The sequence below is a fragment of the Aptenodytes patagonicus genome, unplaced genomic scaffold, assembly GCF_965638725.1.
Source record: "Aptenodytes patagonicus unplaced genomic scaffold, bAptPat1.pri.cur scaffold_43, whole genome shotgun sequence".
Classification (NCBI taxonomy): domain Eukaryota; kingdom Metazoa; phylum Chordata; class Aves; order Sphenisciformes; family Spheniscidae; genus Aptenodytes; species Aptenodytes patagonicus.
In genome coordinates, this window is record NW_027472001.1 from 412,020 (window position 1) to 434,618 (window position 22,599).

Consider the following 22,599-nt stretch of genomic DNA (forward strand, 5'->3'; position numbering starts at 1 on the left):
GATATCTGCTCCACCGTTAACCTCCATGGGGACAACCTGCCTCACCATGGTCTTCACCACGGGCTGCAGCGGTATCTCTGCTCCGGTGCCTGGAGCACCTCCTCCCCCTCCTTCTGCACTGACCTTGGTGCCTGCAGGGTTGTTTCTCTCACATAGTCTCACTCGAGTCCCTCCCGGCTGCTGTTGCGCAGCAGTTTTTTCCCGTTCTTAAATATGTTATCACAGAAGCGCTACCACCGTCGCTGATTGGCTCAGATTTGGTCAGTGGCAGGTCCGTCCTGGAGCCGGCTGGCATTGGCTCTGTCGGACACAGGGGAAGCTTCTAGCAGCTTCTCACAGAAGCCACCCCTGTAGCTCCCCCCGCTACCAAAACCTTGCCACGCAAACCCAATACACCCATTGAGCCATCTGGCGAGTCTCCCAACCGGGTATCGTGGACCTGTCGGTGAAGGAAGGTTTTTCCCTTTGGGTTTTAATCCTTTCTCTGAAAACAGGGTGATTCATGTCCTAGAAATGACAGTTCTTTCTGTTTTATGAAGCGTGGGGGAGTTGGTCAGACTAAAATGCCTACGTGGGATACGTGTGAACCTGAGCAGACTACTTGCCTCCTGCCTGACCATGACCGAGTCCTGAGGACATCAACTCCACGAGGCATTTACTTGCACTGGTGGTCCATCATAAGGACCGTAACATCCATCTCTCTGGATGCCCTGGTAAGTCCTCTTCGTCCCTGTCTGCCTATGTTTCTGTGTTTCTTCCTTCAAAGGCTGTGTCACACACCCAAGCTCCAAGACTTAAAAGGAATTAAAGGGCCAGAAGTGCAAGCCAGGCCAACAATAACTCTCTATCAAAGTTTAAACCGTAACAAACATGTCAAGCAGCAGTCGTCTCTGAGACTAAAGATATCCTACAGCATGAGTCCTACAGACTCAATGATTCTATGACTCTATTTAAAAGACGTGTAGATGAGGCGCTTAGGGACATGGTTTAGTGGGCATGGTGGTGTTGGGTTGACGGTTGGACTCGATGATCTTAGAGGTCTTTTCCAACCTCAATGATTCTATGATTCTATGATTCTATGATTCTATGATTTGAGTGTAGATCACCTGAAGGATGCCTCAAGACTCTTCAGATGCATCCAGTCATCGGGAGGTGGTTTCAGATCCTCTCCACAGTTGTGCTGCAACTGTGAAGAGTTACAGAGATCCTCCAGAGGGTAGAATTAGTGCCGCTTCATGCTGTGGTGGGTTGACCTTGGCTAGCCGCTAGCTATCCACCAAGCTGCTCTATCACTCCCGCGCCATCAGCCGGACAGGGGGAGAAAATGTGGTGAAAAGCTCATGGGTCGCGGTAAGGACAGAGAGATCACACCAATTACAGTCACGGGCAAGACAGACTCGACTTAGGGAAATTCAATTTATTGCAAATTAAACAGAGTAGGATAATGAGAAACACGAACACATCTTAAAACGCCTTCCTCCCACCCCTACCGTCTTCCCAGGCTCAACTTCACTCCCGACTCTTCTACCTCCGAGCGGTGCAAGGGGACAGGGAGTGGGGGTTGCGGTCAGTTCATAATGCTTTGACCCTGCCGCTCCTTCCTCCTCACGCTCTTCCCCTGCTCCAGTATGGCATCCCTCCCACAGGAAACAGGCCCGAACTTCTCCAGGGTGGGTCCTGCTCGTGGGCTACAGTTCTTCAAGAACTGCTCCAGGAAGGGTCCTTGCCACAGGGTGCAGTCCTTCAGGAACAGACTGCTCCAGTGGGGGTCCCCCGCGGGGCCACAGGTCCTGCCAGAAAACCTGCTCCTGCCAGGAGCCTGCTCCAGCATGGGCTCTCTATGGGCTGCAGCTTCCTTCAGGGCACATCCACCTGCTTTGGCGTGGGGTCCTCCACAGGCTGCAGGGTGGATATCTGCTCCACCGTTAACCTCTGTGGGCTGCATGGGGACAACCTGTGTCATCATGGTCTTCATGACGGGCTGCAGGGGAGTCTCTGCTCCGGTGCCTGCAGCACCTCCTCCTCCTCCTCCTCCTCCTCCTCCTCCTTCTTCATTGACCTTGGTGTCTGCAGAGTTGTTTCTCTCACATATTCTCACTCTTTTCTAACAGCTGCCGCCCAGCATTTTTTACCCTTTCTTAAATACGTTATCACAGAGGCGCTACCAGCATCGCTGGCGGGCTCAGTTTTGGCCAGCTGGGGCTCCAGCTTGGAGCCGACTGGAACTGGCTCTGTCCGACACGGGGGCAGCTCCTGGTGTCTTCTCATAGAAGCCAGCCCTGCACCCCCACCCTGCCCCCACCCGCTACCAAAACCTTGCTACGTAAACCCAAGACGCCAGGTTGCTGCAGATCACCTCCGCCTCAGCTGATTCCCTCCAGCACACTGGATTGCCCCAGCACACTGCAACAATTTGTGTCTCTTTGGCATAGCCAGGGCCAGGATACCCTTTTTTCAAACATTCTGTCACTTCATCAGGATCCCACACTTGTTCGGGGGTGAAGTCCCAGGCCACCGGCGGTGACAACCCTTCCGGGTACCTGCCCATATTCTCCCACACACCTTGCCACCCATAACCACACCGCCTTGCGTCATATCCCTGTGCTGATCTTTTTAAAGAGTTGGTTAACCTTTGCAAAAGCAGAAACAATAGTCTGGGGAAGTACCAACAGGAGTATTGTGGTTACCCAAGGCTGTTCAAGATACTGAAGAGCTATTGTAACAAGAGAGAAAACATCTACTCCACAGGAGAAAAAGGGGAAGGTGCCATTCTGTGTTTCTTCCACCGACTGGCTCTCGGAGGAGAAAAAGGACAAAGTGTAAGTAAGTGTTAATGGTCTCCATCAGATGGTTCCCAAAATACAGGGAAGGCATCAGTGCAGGGCCCACATACCAAATTAGGCTCAAGGCCACTGCTTTTATCGTCATTCTCCCAGGTAAAACACCGCCAAGTGCTACACAGCACAGCAAAGAAGGGAGCATGGCACGGATCAGATAACCGATGTCGGGAACAGGTAAGTCAACATCACGACCAGCAACTGTTAAACAGATGTAATCATTATAGGTTCCCTGCAATAGGCTCTGGTCAAATCTTTTGTTACTCCAGACCCTTTGAGCCCTACGTTGGCTTTAACTGCGGTAGGCAGCTGAGCACCACATAGCTGCTCAATCGCTTGCCAACCCGCAGTGGGATGGGGAGAGAATCGGAAGGGTAAAAGTGCAAAAACTTGTGACTTGAGATGAGGACAGTTTAATTAAAAGGGGGGGGGGGGAGGGGCGGGGGGCGGGAAACAACAAAGAAAAACAAAACCAAGAAAAGTACGTGACGCAAAAAACCCCAGTTGCTCACCACCAACCAACTGATGCCCAGCCAGTTCCTGAGAAACAGCAGCCCCCCGCAAATATCCCCTCCCCACCCACCCCACCCCACCCCACCCCACCCCGATTTTATTGCTGAGCACAACATCATATGGTGTGGAATACCCCTTTGGTCAGCTGGGGTCAGCGGTCCCAGCTGTGTCCCCTCCCAACTTCTTGTGCACCCCCAGCCTGCTCGCTGGCGGGGCACTGGGAGAAGCAGAAAAGGCCTTGCTGCCGTCTAAGAACTGTTCAGCAGTAACTAACACGTCCCTGTGTTATTCACTGTTGTAATAACAAATCCAAAACATAGCACCGTACAAGCTGCCGTGAAGAACTTTAACTCTATCCCAGCTCAAACCAGCACACAGAGGCACCGTTACAATTAAAGACACACACACATTCAATTGCAGATACAGGCATAAACCCTATAGAATGACAGATACAGTTAGAGCCACAGACACCGTAACATGCACAACTGCAGGCACATGAACAGCCACACCAGTTATTACACATACAGTTGCAGACACAATTACAGATAAGGATACAATTATATGTACAACTGCAGAGCCAAGTACAGTCACAGGCACAAGCACACATTCCATTACACCTACAACTACAGCTACCGCTTGTGACACCGTTACCAGTAGAGGTGCCGTTAAACAAACAGGTACTGCTCCACATGCAGTGTGTGAAGGTACACATACAGATACCAGTACGGACGCAGATACAGGTACAATTAGACATGCAGGTACCCATATAGATACCGTTACAGACACCGATACCAACAGAGGCAGAGACACCGATACTGATACCATGAGAGATACCACTGCCGATTCCATTGCAGATGCAGATGCCATTGGAGACGCCACGGCAGACACAGACGCCACTGCAGATGCAGTGTTGCAGAAACACGTAATATTTCAGATGCAACTGCAAATGGAGATGCCCTTGGAGAGACAGATGCCACTCCAGATACCCTTGCATACGCCGCTGCAGATGTTCACAAAACTGGAGGTGCAGAGAGCGTTGCAGATTCCCTTGCAGACAGAGGTAGCATTGCTGATGCCGATACCATTTCAGAGGAAGGTATCTCTGGGGATGCCGTTGCAGATGCAGATAACATTTAGGATGCCAATGCAGATGAAGATAACATTGCAGATGCTACTGCAGATGCAGTTAGCATGGCAGATGCAGCTACCAATGCAAATACCACAGCAGATGGAGACGCCAGTGCTCATGCAGATACGACTGCGCGTACAGAGACAATAGCGAATGCCAAAAAAGATGCAGAGATGGCTGGAGATGCAGATACCAGTACAGATGCAGATACAGGTACTCTCAGACATACAGGTACTCGTATAGATACCATTACGGACACCGATACCAACAGAGGCAGAGACACCGATACCGAGACCTTTCATTGCATCTGAAATTGTATCTGCATCTGCCATCGTACCTTCAATGGCACCTGCATCTCCTATGGCATCTGCCACGGCATCTGCAGTAGCATCTGCATCTGAAATGGCATGTGCATGCCGTTCCTGACAATGATGAAGATGCAGACACCAAACCAATGCAATTGCAGATACAGACGCCATTTCAGACGCTGCAGCTGCAGATTCTGCTGCAGCTGCAGCTACCATTGGAGAAATCACTGCAGACGCCATTGCTGAGGCAAAGTCAGGTGCAGAGACCTTTGCAGATGCAGGTATCTTTGCAGCTGCAGGCAGCGTTGCAGATGCAGAGGCCATTGCAGATTTCATTGACAATGCCATTGCAGATACACCCACGGACAGAATACCATTTGAAAGACACCCATTCAATTGCAGATACAATGCCAGGTGCAATGGCAGACGCAATGGCAGGTACAGACACAATACACCCACCATAAGAGAGACCAGTACAGTCACAGACAGAATTACACCTACAATTACAGACACAAGACGAGCCACAGACACGAGTACACGTTCCATTACACCTATAAATACAGACACTGATCTCATTCCTGATAGGGGTACCATTACAGAGGGAGGAGCCGTTACACACCCAGGTAGTGCTGCACATGCCATTGAAGACACAGGGAGTACTGGCACCAGCGCTGCTATCTGCAATGGCATCAGCATCTGCAACAGCATTGGCAATGTTATCCACAATGGTACCTGCCTCCGCAGTGATGGCTGCATTGGAGACCTGCAGCCAACAGTAGAGTTGCACACATAGCTTTCCAGACGCAGAAACCTTTGCAGATGGCATCGCAGGTTCAAATACCACTGCAGGCACCATTTCAGATGCCCGTACCACTCCTGATACCTTTGCAGATGCCATTGGCAAAGCAAGTCACACTGCAGCTGCAGGTACCACTGCAGTTGAAGAAACTGTTGCAGATGCCACTGCAGATACTGATCCCGTTACAGACATCGATAACATTACACATACCGATACAGAGACCAAGGCCTTTACAGATGCCATCACCGATACCGTGACAGATCCTGGTACCAGGACAGAGACAGCGATACCATTACAGACAGTCACACCCATACCGAGACCGTGACTGGTAGAGTGGTACCGTTAGAGAGAGCCTTGCTGAGGCTATTTCAGCCAGCGAGGGAATTTGGCTTGCCCTTGCTCATCCCCATGGGACAGCTCAGACTCCAGCCCAGCAACTTGGTTTGGTTAAAACAGATTTTGCCAAACTTAGGCAAGCGGTCACGGCTCATGGACTTGCTTTGGGTTTGGACTCCAGTGTCTGGTATTCGGAAGGCTTGCAAACATTTCTGAAGTTGTGCCATGCCCCTTCAGAGTCTGACCGTCTTGTTAGTGTAATTATCCCCGCCAAGTCACCTGTAACCAGCAGCCAGAGCTTGATGGGGTTAGTTAGCAGCTCAAGCAGAGTGAAGGGACAGAGCTCTCACATCGATTAACAGCAGTCAAGATCAAACTGGAATGTAATAATATTGCCTTCTTCCTGGGAGTCAGGCCCGTGCAAGGCGGGTCAGCATGTCCTACACCATTACTTCAAGGCTGGAAGCTGCAAGCCAGATCATTAATTTCCCTCCTCGCTTTGCGGAAAAGATCAACATTTTTGGGCTTGCAGCTGGGATTGGCTCACAGAGCACACAGCTTACAAAATTAAAGGAAGCAAATGGGCAGTATTTTGGACACTTCTCTGATGCCAGTAATAGCACAGTAGGATGCAGTAAGCATCAGTGAAGGCTGCTCATGTTTGGCTGCTGTGCTCACCTGTACTTTTGCATCAGGAGAAAGCAGCACAAGCGTCAGTATGTCAAGGAGCAAAGAGCTGGTGTTTCCATGAGTGTCCAAGCAGTTGGGTGGTGTAAAAGCCAGTTCTTCGCTGGCCGAGGAGGGAGGCAAGGATGCTTAGCATAGAATTACCAAGGGAATTTACTCTTTAATATTTTAGCGATGTGCATAGCAGTGCCCCAGCCTAATGCATGGGGGACCCCAATACGGAAGAAAGCAGGGTTTACAGATGTTACAGTACAGTTGTGTAGACCAATCCAATTACTTACGTGAAGGGGTGGGCTAATCAATTACTATTGCTCACATAATTGGTATGTACTTGTCCCGTGCAGGACCAGCACATGCTTGTCCCGTGCAGGTGGTGCAGACTTATGGTCAGTGGTGTGTTAATCTTCGTTGCTCTAAACCGATGTCCCACGCGGGCAGGGGGGGGTTCTCCTGGATTTGGGTCGGTTGCAGTTCTGGCTGTGGTTTCCTCCCCCTTCTTGGTGATCCTTCACATTTGCGCACAATTTCATAGAATCGTAGAATAGTTAGGGTTGGAAGGGACCTCTAAAGGTCATCTAGTCCAACCCCCCTGCCGCGGGCAGGGACATCTTCAACTAGATCAGGTTGCTCAGAGCCCCGTCCAACCTGACCTGGAATGTATTATTTATTCTAAAAAAGCATCATCTTCTGACGTACAGTACCCCTGTTGGTCCTGGTAACAGGGACGCCGGAAGGGGTGAGGCTGAGGTGAGTCCAGAGAAATCCAGGTGTCCAGTGAAGAGGCATCGTCAGTGAGAGAGCAGCTGGGACAAGTGGGCAGAGGCGAGGCGTCTGCGCTCACGTTCCTGTACAGCTGGGCGAGCTCTGCTGCAAAGGTCCACGGGGATGGGCTGGAGCTGTTGTTGAAAATCTCATTTTCTTGGGCAATCTCACCCTTTCTTGTTCCTTCTCCTGACTCTGCTTTGCCTTTATCATTAGCTCGATCGTCACTTTTCCAGGCAGAGTCAGTATCGGCTTGTCCCAGTGCTTCTTCATCTCTCTGGGTCCTTCTGGACAAAGGGGTTTCAGAAAAGCCTACTCGTTGATAGCAATTAGGAGGCCAGTTAAAAAATGGTACAGCAGAAATCTCAGCAGAGTACTGCCAGCAGCTGCCTTGGCACTCCAGGATACTCTAACTGCAAATACTTCATTGCCAACTGCAGCAATAACTCACTCTGGGGAAAAGCCAACTCACGGGTCTCTCTTCCTCCGCCGTGAAATGACTATGCAAGACACCACTGTCCCAGGCAGCAGCACACCCAAGGCTGCTGCAGTCCCCGGGATATAGTACTTGCGCAGCTCTTCGTGATCAGCAGCCTCAGCCTTTTTCCCAGCCTCCGCCCCTGGAGGAGGAGAAGAGGCAATGCCACACGTTACTGTGCTCTGCGCTACAGATAATCTCACAGGGTACTACTTCACATGCCCCGGAGAGTTTATTTGTCAGTGGTTGGTGCCTCTGGCTCTGGTGTCTTAGCACCTTAGAAGGATTGTTTAAACTTCTCGGGGAGAAGAGCCCGCATGCCAGTGAGCAGCTGCACCAGCGCTACCCCTGGCTGTTCCTCCGGGCTGCAGGCCAGGGCTGCGTGCTGGGGAGCTGCGGTTCATCCAAGGAGAGCACTGCAGGGACAGAGCAGAAATGCTCCTGTTCTCCCAAGCGGAAATCTCCCAAGCACTCCCCTCCAGGACGTCTCTGAGGCCGAAAGATGGGATCCAGCCCACGGGCTATTGCCTGGCTCCTGCGGTGCCGCTTGCTCGTCACCCCCAGCCCCGATGCACACGTTGGGGGAAGGCTGGCCCCGGGACAGCACGGCACAGGGCTGGGCTGTAGCCCTCAGATGGCCTCATTCCCAAAAGGGCAAAGTTCCCAGATTCCTAGGAACTGGGTGTGGTGGGAGGTGAGCAATCGCTAACCGCATCCAGAGAGGTCTACGACTGTCTCTCTGGCACGCTGCTGGCAAAAACCTCCACACGCCAGAGACAACAGTCGTCCTCAGAGAGCAGCTCCTGGCTTCGCTGACAACACCTTCTCTGCACTAACACTTCCAGCTTTGGCTGCTGGCATGATGTGCAAGAGCGGGCTCCGGGGGAAGAGCCTGCAGGCACACAGTGATTCTGACTGGTGATACCGGGTGACCACGGGACAGCAATTACCTGGCGTGCCGGTTTCTTGCATTGCCTCTCTTTCTTCATCTGAGACTGGCACTGTGTGACTGCTTCCCTTCCGAAAGGCCTCCTTCTGCACGGTCTCACGGTCCGTCTCTTTAGAAAGAAAGCGGGACAGTTTAAGGAGAAGGAACCGTTCCTCAGCAGGAACACGATACCTTCAGGGGGCGATACTCTCCAAAGACAATAATAAAGCTTAAAAACAAAGCCTGGGTGCATCTAGTCCAAACAATGTGTCATTCATCGTGAAAAAATTAAGCACGTGACGCTTTCCACTTTACCAGTACAGACAGCAAAACCTGACCTGCTGGGAAACCAGGAAATTGCATGGGACCTTCCTGTTCACGTTACATGTAGTGCATTTTTGGCAAACTGCAAAATGATGCTAAATTACATCCTTCAAAGAGGATGGGAAAAAGCCGCAGCCAGTTCAGCTGGGGAAAGAGCCCTTCTGAGAAGCACATCCCACCCTGCCAACTCCATCACACAAGAAGGATTACAGACAGACACGGTGGACTGAACCCCAAGCTCTTGCAACCATCTTCCGGGCACTTTCACAAGCGGCAGTGAAGAGCCCACTGTCCCCCAAAACAAGAAGAAAACCACAGCCAAGTTTTCTGAAATGTAATTAGAAACGGGGAGCTAAACCACCCAAGACTGAGTTAACCAAATGAACCACCCAAGGCCAGCCTCAAGCTGGGTGTCCAGCTCCGGCCCGCCCCTGAGCCCGCGGTGTCACCGAGAGTCCACAGACATCAAGGACAGCAACGAGGCCGGACCAGGCTGTGAAGCCTGGGCTGCTCTGATCCCAGCCGGGGTATCAATCCCGCCTGCAGCGCAGGCAAAGCCTGCCGGTCCCAGCCACTGAAATCTGCCTGCGCAGGCTCTCCACTGCCCAAGGGCCCTCTCCCCTCCAGCGACTGGCAGCGTGCTGGCCCTCTCATGCCTCGTGAGCAATTAGCTCCTCCGCAAGTCCCTCACGCACTCCGGGAGCACCACCAAGAGTCATACTCGTGCCACCACAGCTATCAGTCTGCAGGCTGAAAGTCCATCACAAACAGAAATGCCTGCAGAATCAGCATCTGCACCCGATTTCCAACATTAGGAAAGGGCAGCCAAGATTTCTGGGGATGTCATTCCTGCCTTCAACTTGCCCAGCTGCAAGCCGGGCTGTGCACGAGCTGAACACAAACGCAGCACACGCCGGTTCCGGACACCTGGAGACCAGCGTCTGCACAAAGCAGCTCTGACCAGTAATGCTACCACTGGGGCAGCAGCTGCCCCTGGCACTCAGCTTGAACCACAACTGGTAGCAGACGCTGTGCTGGACCATCTCTGGGGCTCACCAGCCCACTCCAGTTGTGAAATCAAGTGGCACTGCAGCCAGGCTCTGACTCATCCCTTCCTGCTGCGTAGGCTACAGCACGTCCACAAACGCATCTGAAACTTCAGCTTCCAAAGTCGTACGGTTAACAGCGTGAAACGTACCAACCAGGGGCTGCTTTCTCCAAGTCTTTCAGGATTTCCTTTGGAACTTGAGATATCTTTTGGGAATACTTCCCTATACGAGCTTTATACTTTCCTCTTCGAGGACATCAACAGAAAGTATGAGGGCAAATGTCACATGAACAAAATATTGAAAAGGAGTGCTTGTTCTGTGAAGTCAATAAAGACTGACTACTCGCTCTTGGGCTGCCAGCTGGGATCCAGCCCGGGATCCAGCCAAGGAGCTGGAAAAGCCCTCCCTGTGGCCACATCTGCAACCAAACACCCATGAGAAGTTAACATCACATGTTCTGATCTACACCGTCATAACTGAATAGCGGAACATAGACGGGGGTCACGTAATGACATGGCACACACATGCAGGCGTGTGACACTCTCACACCTGCAGAGGCGCCTGCCTGACATTTGGGCTTTGAGCTGGCAGCTCTCAGAGGAAGTAGAAAGCCACGACGTGCCACTCAGGAGCATCTTGCAAACATTTACCAGGTGCCTGCCGTGGCCACTAACCAGGCACGGAGCTGTCGGGAGAAAGGACTCCCTGGAGCTCGCACCAGCTCTAAGCTCAACCCCAACATGCCTGCTGGCTTCGCAGTCAGCACTGGAAGCAGCACAGGGGCGGAGCAGCTGGCAAAGACAGCTTCACAAGGCAGAGCCCCCTGGGGCACATCACTGAGCCTGACCCTTTCCCTCTCTGCTCTTCTGCGTGCCCGAGCATCAGCCAAGAAAGTAGTAAGTTAAATTTCACGTGAACAGAAAATTAAAACGTAAGTGCTCATTCGTTCAAGGGACTTACCTGTGGGATCGCCCTGAGGCTCACGGACAGGCTCAAGTTGAGAAGTCAAGTAGCCGTTGTCTACAGGGCCAGCTCTAATCAAGCAGAGATGGAAGACGCTTCCATTGCGTGTTGTGATCTACCTCTTCCTTAGTGACCTGCTGTGACTGGAAGCGGGGCAGGCAACAACACGGGACCCAGATGCAGGCTGAGATTTCCAAAGCTCAGAGGGGCCTTGTGACCTCTTGGCTGGGACCTGGCAGCTTTCAAACTACTGTCTCCAGGCCACGTGCAACACCCCTCAAGGACCAGACGGACAAACACAGGGCCTCTCAGGGCCTTCTTACCAGGAGACCTCTCACCCACACAACAGGAAGCCCACACTACAGCGGGAGCATGGAGCACCAGAGGAAAAAATGATCATTCACCACTCTTGTAGAGAAGAGCCTGCTGGCCACTGGAAGGCTGAACTATCACAACAAAAGATTAACAAATAAGAAACCAAATATTAACAAAGACAAAAGGCCAGTAACAAATGAAGACTGAATACTTACCTCCGGGATACCACCCGGGCTCAGGAACAGGATTCCACTGAGTGGCTTGATCAACAAGGACTGCAGGAACCAAACACACGTAATCAAACACAGGTGAGGAGAGTTTCCACTGCATGTTCTGATCTGCTTCTTCCTGAGTCACCTGCAGTGACTGGAAGGGGGTGAGGTAATGACATGGCACACATACCAAGGTGTTGGTTCCCACAGCTAAAAAGGAACATGGGTGACCTTTTCTCTGAGACCTAGCAGGTCTTCAGGCAAAGAAATATTCATGACTCATCTGGGCAACGCCCGCAAGGCACAAAAAGCTCTTGGAAGGCCTTAAGAGGATCTTAGGTAAAATTGCACATGAATAACCTATTGAAACATAAGTGTTTATTCCCTCAAGCAGACAGACATTGATAACTTACCTCTGGGACGCCCCCAAGGATCGCCTCCCCATAAGCAGGATCCAGCTGAGAAGCTCGATAAGCACTGCCAATGCCATCATCTGGAATCAAGCACAGATCAGAGAAGCTTCCATGCGCACAGAGGAAGCCCACGCTAAAGAACTGGAGGAAAAAGCAATTGTCTACGCTTCTCGTGGACAAGAGCCCGTGAAAGGCTGCACCAGTGCTACCCCTGCGTGTTCCTGTGGGCCAGGGACCTGCAGTTCGTCCAAGGGGAGCAGGGCTGCAGGACTAGAGCAGAAACGCTCCTGTTTTCCCGAGCAGACATCATCTGAGCACGCCGCTCCGGGACGTCCCCGAGGCTGAAAGCCACAGGGACTCAGTGCCCAGGTCTCTCACCCCGCACCACTGCTCCCGGCCCCCTCGCCTGCCCGGAAAACACCCCCAAAGTGGCCGCAGACCCTCCACACCTCCCCGCGGGGTGTCTGCCCCCCCTGCCCGCACCATGGTGCCTGCCTGGCTTGCCTGGCCCAGCCCGGCTCAGCTGCTCTCCCGGACCCAGCCCTAGCCCTGGCCCCACTGCCACCCCGCTGAGGTGCGGTGGGTGCCACGCCGCACTGCTTGGGGCTGGGTGCTGTCCCCCTGCCCGCCTACCTGCTCCCTGTGCTCGTCTCAGAGCAGCCTGGGTGTCCTGGGCTTGCAGGGCCACCAGGAGGAGGAAGAGGAGGAGGCGGGTGAGGACCACGGCCCCCCAACTCTCACACCGTGCTGCTGCTGCTGCGGCCACGGGCTCTGAGACCTCACGGCCCCGTTGGGCCACGCCTTACGCCAGGCCTCCCCAGCGAACACCCGTTGCCAGCAAATTACTGAATCTGCACACTCCTGCATTTCCTTGTTCCATACGAGCGTGGAAGGAGCAGAAGTGGAAGAGGGCCGGCCTATTTTGGGAGGCAGCACTGCGTATGAGAGTGCACAGGAACTCAGGTCTTACTTCCCAGAAGTCAATCCATACCAAAAGCTCCGTAGGAAGATTGCATAAAAAAGCCAATTGCAAGGGCCTCTACTTGCTACTGTTTTTCTCAGACAGCACTCTAGGAAGAAACTAGCTTTTCCTGCTAGTTTTGCTACAGCTTCGTTACCTTGAAAGATGAAACTTCTTACTTCTGCTACTCCCAAACAGCCTCACAGCCCAGCAAAACCATACTGCAGGGAGGAAACCTTCACCATGCAAAGATGGGCACGCCACGGGAATACGTTACTCTCAAAGAACAGACTCTTTCAACCACTCTTCCTCTTGCTTACCAAAGTTCTGACACTGTTAGAAAACAACAACAACAACAAAGCGGGGTTCTCATTCACATTTTATTGAGCCCGTTATATCAGCCATTCAACGGTAGGTCCAACTCCAGCCCGAAGCCCAGAATAAGAAATGCCATCTTGAAGTTTCTGGAAGAAGGAAGGGCTTTGAAGCGGCAAGACCAGAGAACATTCATGAAGGCACTGTCGTGCAGGTACGCATCCCTGATCACAGACCAACTGCACCGTTACCTGAGTAAGTGATGCGCTCAGCTAACTTGCAGCCAGTGACGTCTGGAAAAGTAGCGCACGGTCTCTTGTTCATTAGCGCCGAGCACGTTGGTTGGAATTGGGTCTGCGAAGAAAACCATATGCAGTTAGTCTGGTTTATTCGAGTACATTAGGACAAGCCCAGTTCACGTTTACGAGGAATCACAGCAGGTCCCACCTGTCCCTGCAGACCCCAACACCACTCCTGTGCAGCATCCCGAGGAGCAGTAAGCGCAGAACAAGAAACCTTCCTTCAAAATAAGGCCCACAGCCTGCTCGAAATTTCAACAAGAGGCACAGAGCACCAGCTGAGAATAACCTCTGCTTTAACTATGCCGAGCTCCGCCGTCTCCATAAGGAGATCAGCTTCCAAATGAGCCCTAGCCCTAAAAACACACATCTTCCCTAGGGCAATGCAAGGTAAACACCAGAGCACAGGGACACCTGCTCATTCCGTTTAAGCTGATGGGGAGAAGGACAGAGGACTAGAAAGAGAAAAATAAGGCGAGAGAGGAGACAGGGGAGCCGAGAGAGAAAGACAGGTACAGGGAAAAGGCTAGAGAGATGGAGAAATCAAGAGAAATCGGGATGAGGAGCCCTGCAGAGAGATGGAGGAAGAAAAGGTACGGTCGGGGAGCAGGACAGAGGCATGGGGGGGCGGCGGGAAGGAGAAGCAGAAGGAAGGGGGGATAGAGAAAGACAGGGACAGGGAGTGGGGCATACAGGTGAAGAGTGACAAAGAAGGACAGAGAGCAGGACAAAGGGACTGAGAAATAAAGAGAGGGTCAGATTCGGACAAGGAGACCGAGAAGGGGGAAAAAAATGGCAATGGGCTGGAGCACAGAGATGGGCAGCAGAACAAAAGGAAAGAGAGACAGGGACAGGGGCAGGGAGCAGGACAAAGGGATGGAAGAGGGAAAAAAAATAGCGATGTGCTGCAGGACTGAGATGGCGGCATTAAAGAATTGACACGGGGAGCAGGCCAGAGTGACAGAGAGAGAAAAAAGGAACGGGGAGCAGGACAGCACTGGAAGAAAACAAACTGTGACGGGCAGCGGGACAGAGAGACGGCCGGGGCAGCTGCAGGGGGCGAGCGGGGCTGGGGCGGCTCTGGGAGTCGGGGAGCCCGGTGCCTGTGCCTGGGGGGGCGGCGGTCTGTCTCCGTCTCCTTCCCCGCCACAGTTCTCGGGTCACTCCCAGGGCTGCCCCGGCTGGGCCCGGCTCCAGCTGACCGGGAGCCCGTCGTACCGGGCAGTTTGGAGCCCCCCCACCATCCCCGGGCAGCCAGCGGGCAGCAGACATCCCCGCACCCGCACAAGGGCCTCGGTCACCTCACCGGTGGCCCCAGCCCTCACCTCAGCTGGGCCACTGCTGGAGCACAGACTGCACCTCCCGTCACCAACAGGGCTGCCGGGAAGCTGAGGCGGGGGGAATGACAGCTCCCGGCATGCCCCGGGACGGAACATGGTCGCCCGGCAGCCCCGTGCCCCAGGACTACAGCTCCCGGCATGCCCCGGGACGGAACATGGTCGCCCGGCAGCCCCGTGCCCCAGGACTACAGCTCCCGGCATGCCGCGGGGCACGCCTTCCTGCTGCCTGACCCTGCGGGGACACCGTCCCCCGGCTGGGCCCCGCCCCCCCGCAGGCCCCATGGCTGCCACCTCCGCGGGGCTGCCCAGGCCCTGGAGCCCTGGTGGAGCAGGGAGGAGGAGGAGAGAGGGACAGAGCGGCAGAGAGGGGTGGGGCAGGGCGGTGGGGTGCCCGGAGAGGGACGGGAGACGGACAGAGGGACAGGAGCAGGACAGAGGGACGGGAGCAGGACAGAGGGACGGGGAGAGCAGGGGGAGCTGGGCAGGGAGTGGAGAAAGGCAAACTACTGGTGAGGAGCGGGCAGAGGGATAGAGCGGGGAGGAGATGGAGGGGGAGGGGACAGGAGGGTGCAGGAATAAAAGTGGTGGTAAGCAGCAGGAGAGGGGGACAGAGAAGAAGAAGGGCAGGAAGGAGGACAGAGGGACGGACTGTCACAGGCAGGGTGAGGGAGCGGGCCAGGGGTCAGAGAGAGGGAAAAGGCACGAGGAGAGCGGAGTGAGAGAGATGGGGCAGGGAGCAGGACAGAGGGGCAGAGGGGAGAGAGAAAGGGAGAGGCAGAGACAGAGAGCGGGACAGAGAGCAAGAGAAGGATGGGAAACAATCCAGAGAGACTGAGAAACAGAGGGATGTGGATGAGGACAAGGAGGCGGAGAAGGACAGAACAGCGATGGCCTCCAGGATGGAGACGGAGGAAGAGCAAAAGGCGATGGGGAGCAGGACGGAGGCCCAGAGGGGAGAATTCGCCAGTGAGCTCCTGCCCATCTCAGTGAGCACAGCGGCAGCTATGCCCGCAATTTTGAGGTCTGCCACAAACCTACAGGTGCCTCAGTGCGAAGCGCGGAAGGTAACCTCCGGGTGCAAACCCTTCTCATGCCCAAGCCCTTGGTAGGCAGCCAGAGGGGACGAGCCCGAGGAATTCTGCCACTAGAAGGAGTGCTGCCAGCTGGCCGGGAGGGAGGAGCGGATGTATGACCTGCCTGCGTGCTGTGTCCCCACATTGTTCCCCAGTGTCTGCGGCGCTGCTTATACACCGTAATTGTAGAGTTTTGCTGCAGACGCTGACTTGGGGGCAATGCTAGGCAGAAGGGCGTGTTGTTTCCAGTCCCCCGACGGGTTCAGACAAGGCAAAACCTTTGGCGATAGCTGTCCCAAGTCCCCTCGGCGTCTGGGGCTTTTCCTGTCACCCCCTGCCTTTTTATACAGGTTTCTCCTCCCCTTTAGCTGGGGAAAGATAGGGAGCAGCAGTCGCTGGCTGACCGTACGTGGGTGGTGAGGAACAAGAGCAACAGAGAGGGCCTCTGGTTTTAGAGGGCCTCTGGTTTTAACGTGACCTAAAATCAGAAGCGTCTTCAATCACGAGTCCGCACCGGGACCTGCAAGAGAGCTGTAGCCATCACTGCTGGAGCAACAGTAGCCCTCCACAGCAACGAAAGACAGCGTCTCTTTCCGTGCCTCAGAAAGAAAGGCCCGACAACAAAGGCCATCACTGCTGGAGCAACAGTAGGCCTTGGTGCAGGCCGGTGGTGAGGGCACTGCCTGCGCTGGGCAACTCCCCGCTCCCCTTCCCCTAGGGACCAGCTAGCCCTTGCTGCTCCTCACAGGAGGGACTGTTGGCTGGCCGCCTGCATGCTGCCGCATGCTCTTCAGATATGGCCCAGCAAGCGTCCCTGGTCCCTCTCCACCTCCTGTCTCCAGAAGAGAGAGCTCTGTCCCTTCCTTTTGCTGCAGCAGCAGCTCCCAGGCCCTTCTGTCCCAGCTCTCTGGTGTGAGAGCTGGGCAGGCAGGCACACAGAAACCTTCCTGGCTTTTTTTTGTGCGTGTCGGAATGTCACGGGCAGGCACCGGGTGTAAGTGTTTTGCACGAGTCACTTCTGCTTGCTTTTAAGACCCTTTTTTGGTACTGGTCTTTCAGGGAAGGCTTATGCAGGCGAGAAGACAACCTCTCCTGTAGTGCTGAGGAAGGGAGAGAAGGCGGCAGGCAGGTTTCCAGCATCATGTGCTCGGCTGTGAGCCGTCAGCAGCAGGATGGCACGGGCTGGCCTGAAGCCCCTTCCCGGGGCTGGTGCTCGCTTCCCCATTCACTTCCCAAGGCAGAGGCCAAGTCAGAGGGGCACTGAGGGGGCTGCGCAGACCACTGTCCCCCCCAGCATCACTGTCTCCCTGGCACCCAATCTCATCCACCCCTTGCTTTGACTGAACAGGGAGAAGAAGAGCTTTGGCCTCCGCGGGACCTGGTGGTGCTGGCTGGTAGCCCTCCTCCCCTTCACAGTCCTGCTCTTGGCAGTGCTCGTGCTTCTCCGGTAGCGCGCTGCCTGGCCCATGGCGACAGCTGACGGGACCGTGGAGCCCGGTGGAGGAGGGCTGTTTGTGAGCCAGGGTTCCCAGCCCGGGGAGGTTTCCTCGCCACACGAGAGGCTGCACAGCTCTCGTGCCAGTCCCAGGAGGCGCAGCACCTCCTGCTGACTCGCTGCGAATGACCCCTGCCTCCTCTGGCATCGCCCTGGGAGAGTGGTGGCACTTGGGCCTAGTGCTTCGGCACAACCGAGAACGCGGTCGTGCAGCTGCGTGAGGCTTGATTGCTGCTCCACCACGGTCTCTCTGATGGCTTCCGCTCTGCCACCTGGCAGCTGTGGGGCAGCCTAGGTATGTGCCCTGGCCTCCCTTTCCATTGGGAAACCCCGGCTGCCGCCAGGGATGAGAGGCCTGGCTCCACGTGCTGGAGCTCTCGCACAGCCCAGGGAAGAGGGCAGCTCAGGAGCCGCTGTCTCTGCCAGAGGCAGGCCACCGTCCATGACAGGCACTGTGTGGATGGAGGGATGGGAGAGCTGGAGGGCTCCCCTGTCTGAGCTGGGGCAGCGGGGGGCTTGGGGAGGGATCAGGGGAGCAAGAAAGGAGCGAGCCTGCTGGGAAGATGGCGACAGGCTGTGTAGCTGCAGGGGAAGGACCAGTGGTAGCAAAGAGCTGTGTGTGCCGGCGGCAGCTGGTCCTTGGGAACGGGGGAAGCAGCTGGAAATTCAGCAACAGGTCGCTGCAGGAGCCTCCCTTCGGCACTGTCCTCGAAGAAGTGGGGTGGCGCTGGCCGCCTCTGAGTCGGTGGCTCAGCGTCAAGGAGGGAGCCTGGGTCACGGTGGCAGCTGCTCAGCAGGCGATGACATATGGAGGATGTCACTGTTAGCTGATTGTGTCGCTTGAGGACAGCTGACGGGTAAGCGATGAGCTAGAGAGGAGGCCACTGCTGGGTGACTGTGAGCACTCCCGTGAGGGCAGAGGGCCAGTCGTCCCGCACAGAGGCCCCGGGCTCACTGTGCAACTCGCACTGTGCGGTGAGGTCCTCGTCCTCCTCCCAGCGGGGCACGGCCATCTTCTCCTGAGGTACCCCGTGTGCCACAGGGCGCTGACAATGGCTTCTGCCTGGGAGAGGAAACATCACCGCTCAGGCCTGGAGAAAGCAGCAGTTTTCCTCCCCAGACTCCTTGCTGAGGTCTCCCCCAAGAGCGACAGTCAGACTGTCCACGGAGTGTTGCTCTTTGCAGATATTTCAGGTGGGGTGACACGAGCCGTTTTGGGACACACCGGGCCCTTTGGAGCCCCGCCCCTGCCCCTCAGGCAGAGTGGCCATCTTGTCACTGCTGGGATGCCCAAAGAGAGCGGGATGGGTTATCTTGGGTGGTCAACCACAGCTGCCACCAGCACTGAGCCGGGGCATGGGAAGGTGTGACCTACAGGCTCTCGGGCCAGGCAGCGTGGAACTGGCTGCCAGGTCCTTTGGCCCACGTGGGCATTTCCTGACTTCTGGGTGTCCGTGTTACAGGTTTCACTGCTCTGACGGAGAAATTCATCCAGAGGAGCGGCGCAGACAGAGGCACCGATGAGCTGGCGCAAACCCTCAATTACTACCTGTGTGACATTTTGGAGGGTAAGAGCCATGCTGCAGGACTGTCTGGCATCGGGCCGTGAGGCTGCTCATGGAGGGTGGAGGCAGACCTGCTGGGCAGCCTGGTCCTGCCTCCTTTGAAGGGCTGGAGCTTTCTGTGGCCCGGAGGAACAGGAAGAGCAGCCAGGGTCTCCTGGCGAGTCAGGACCAGCGCAGGTCCTTTCTGCTCCCCACTGTGGCTGAGGAGGCACCCGCTTTCTCAGCAGCCACCTCTGTGTCTCTGGCGTGAACACCCGGCTCAGTGATGCGTTAGGGCCCAGAGCAGGCTGAGGGCATCCAGCAAGTGCCAGCGCGAGAGTGACCTGAGGGTGCTGGCACTGACGTGTGTGTGCGTGTGCGAGACCCTCACGAGCCCCTTTTCACAGGGCACATCTTGACCCTTCCGAGCTGACCGTGAGCACATTGTGGCCACCCCTTTGGCAGCACTTGTAGAGCAAAGCAAGAGAGTCCTCAGGGATGATGAAGGGTGTGGAGCATCTCTCCTGTGAGGAAAGGCTGAGAGAGCTGGGACCGTTTAGCCGAGAGAAGAGAAGGCTCAGGGGGGATCTTAGTAATGTGCCTAAAACCTGAAGGGAGGGTGCAAAGAGGACAGAGCCAGGCTCTTTCCAGCGGTGCCCAGTGTCGGGACCAGAGGCCACGCCACGGGCACGCACTGAATCACAGGAGGTTCCCTCTGTACGTCAGGAAACGCTTTGACTGTGAGAGTGACTGAGCGCTGGCACAGGTTGCCCAGGGAGGTTGCGGAGTCTCCCTCCTTAGTGCTCCTCTCTGGGCAGAGGGGCTTGCTCCGTGGCTTCTGGAAGAAGGTGTCCACATGACTCTTCCTTTCCTTCCCTCTGTCCACAGAGATGCTGATTTTTGGAGGAGACATCTTGAAGTTTGCTGGTACGTACTTAGGACGACGATGCCCACGTCTAGTCATCTGCAGCATTTAACTGTTGTGGCGGCCATTTGCTCTGCTCTCCTTCTCAGGAGGCTCTGTGCAGCACCTTGAGCCAGCTTTCTGGCCAGGCATGCACCCCGCCCTTTCTCCAGGCTTCTCTTTCCCCCCGGGCCTGCCTGCGGTTTGGCTTTGGCAAGGGCTGTGGCTCCCCTCACTCTGCCCCCACTTGTAGGGCCCTGGGCTGGGGGTGGGGGCAAAGAAGCGCTGAGAGGAGGAGACCGCCTAGAAAGCGCAGCCCAAAGGTGTGTGTTGGGGTGGTGGTGAGGGGCAGGGAGGCCCTGGTGGTGGCGGAGCTCGGGCTGCCAGGCTGCGAGGCGGGGAGGATTCCCTGGTGTGCTGCAGCTGCAGAGGAGCGCTTGGGGCAGGGGGTGCCACCGCTGCCGGCTGGCTGCTGCTGTGGCTGGCCCGGGAGAGGAGAGGTGTCCCGGTGCCATCGTCCTGGAGGACCATGCCCTCCCACAAGCCCATCTTCCTCAGCACATTGGCCGGTTTCTGCTGTCCCTGCCACTGAGCGTAGGTCGGGGAGAGTCAGGTCTCAGCAGAGCCTTTACCTTCCCCTCGCTTTCCCCAGGGGATGCTGTGCTGGTGCTGTGGAGAACAGGACCCCAGGAGCTGGCTAAGACCATCAGCCTGGTGCTGCAATGTAGCTGGCAGATCCAGAAGAAGTGTGGGAGTCGTGACACGCACGTGGGTCAGAAGGTCCAACTGAAGATAGGTACGGGCGCTGTGCCAGGCGCAGATCCGTGGCACTCTCCCGTGCCATAGGGTGCTTCTCACGGGCAGGGAACGCGGGGATCCCTACTGGGGCTAGTGCCAAAGGAAAGCATGTCCTGCGAGCATTCAAGGGGCCAGCTGTAGTCGGAGTGGGGATGGGAGACCAGGACTGCTGGCTTTGCGTGCGTTTGCAGATGCAGAGGAAGCTTAAAGGCAGAGCGGGTGTCAGATCAAGTATTAGGGTCTTTGAATGCCTGCTTTAGCACAGACGTCTGCGGGAGGTAGTTCTCCTTTCCTTTTTTTCAGGTGGGGGCGGCTTTGCATCCTTTCCCCTGCTGGATTCTCCCCTGCCTTTCACAAAGAGCAAAGGGGAACTGCTTTGCATGCGGCTGTGAGAAGGGCTTTGGCAGGCTGTTGTGTTTTCTCAAGCAGACAGCTCCAACCTGCCTGCACGTAAACGGAGCAGGCGGTGATCAAGCCCGCTGGTTTGCTGGGCTTCTGGGGCAGGCAGCTGGGCAAGATGCCCGGCACTCTCAACACATTGTCAATGTCACCTTTGCTTGTCTCTTTCTAGACACCCGTTTCAGGGACCTGTGTCAGTATCCCCCCGAGTAGGACGGAGGACGCCCTCCCCTTCCATAAAGCCCGTCTCCCCACTGGGCTTCAGATTAGCTTCTGACCAGCGGAGATGCTGGGGACTGTAGAGCTCAAAATGTTCCCTGTGTCAGTTCTGCTTCTCCCTCTCTCTCTCTCTCTCTCACCAGGGATCTCTGCAGGGTCCATGAGCCTCCTGACTGTCGGAGACAAGAGGCGGCAGTACTTCTTGATCTGCGGCCAGGCCCTGGGTGAAGTTTGTGAGGCTGAACAGCTTGCGAATGCAGGTGAAGTTATCCTCTCAGCCACCTCCTGGGAGCTCTGTGAGCAGCACCGGCTCAGGACCAAGCGTCTTGCAGGCAAAAGAGCTGTGAAGGTAGGTGGATGGGACGGCCTCTAGAGCGATTCCGAGGGCCCGGACCTGGGCATGAATGAGGGAGGTGTCAGAAGGCCGAGGAGCTGAATGTGGAGAGAGCTGTAGCTGTGAAAGCGGGCAGGCAGCTGAAGCTCTTGTCCTTCCATCTCGGGGGTAACGGTGGGCTGGGCTCGCTTGGTTTGAGGGGTCGGGAGGCACTGGAAGGGTTTTGGCCCCACCAGCAATGTCCTCTGTGGGTCATGGAGCTGTTGTTGACAGCTGGGGGATGCTTGGGTGATACCTGCCCAGCTCCGGTGCTTCTGAGGAAGTACTTGTGTCCCATCCAGCCAGGTGGGCTTGTTGTGCCCTTTTCTGGGCAGTGACGGTGGAGGGCAGGCTCTGTCCCCTGGACTCCTGGGGAGGCCAGTGGCAGTGCTTTCATTCTGTGTGTCTCCAGGTTACAGGCATGGATTGGATGTCTTGGTCAGAATGCCAAGACGCTTTACGCAAGCTTGTACAACGCTCAGTGAGCCACGGCTTGGAAGGGGAAGGTGGGTGCCAACTTCACCTTGTTCTGTGATTGCCCGGAAAGGTGGGGCCTGGCTGCTTCAGGGGCCAGAGAGGAACCACCTCCGCCCTCTCCCCCCTTTCGGATAGCACTCCTGCTTTTGGCCCTCCTGTGCCTCAGCTGGGGCAGTCGCTGCTGCTGCCTCCTCCTTCCAGGGGACAGCTCTGCCCCGAGCATCTGGAGGTGGCAACATGAGCAAACGCAGAAGACTCTTTCTCCCCCGTTTCCAGCGCCAGCCCCTGCTTTCCAACACCTCGTAGTCCCATCCTCCCAGCAACCAGCTGCATTTTCTCTCCTCAGGCG

The 22,599-nt window shown here is 55.6% G+C and overlaps 1 protein-coding gene and 1 long non-coding RNA gene across 2 annotated transcripts; one reads left to right on the plus strand and one right to left on the minus strand.

The window, feature by feature from the left end:
- Window positions 1–13,375: 13,375 nt before the first annotated feature.
- Window positions 13,376–15,015, minus strand: LOC143173286 (uncharacterized). Its single transcript, XR_012997516.1, has 3 exons — window positions 14,954–15,015; window positions 13,581–13,683; window positions 13,376–13,478 (listed from the first exon to the last, which is right to left on the minus strand). It is a non-coding gene; the product is annotated as an uncharacterized LOC143173286 (long non-coding RNA).
- Window positions 15,016–18,099: 3,084 nt separating this feature from the next.
- Window positions 18,100–22,491, plus strand: LOC143173258 (adenylate cyclase type 10-like). The gene is made up of 6 exons (XM_076363472.1): window positions 18,100–18,358; window positions 19,000–19,104; window positions 19,969–20,007; window positions 20,637–20,780; window positions 21,544–21,749; window positions 22,417–22,491. The coding sequence occupies exons 1-6, from the start codon at window positions 18,100–18,102 to the stop codon at window positions 22,489–22,491; spliced, it is 828 nt and encodes a 275-aa protein (XP_076219587.1).
- Window positions 22,492–22,599: the final 108 nt, after the last annotated feature.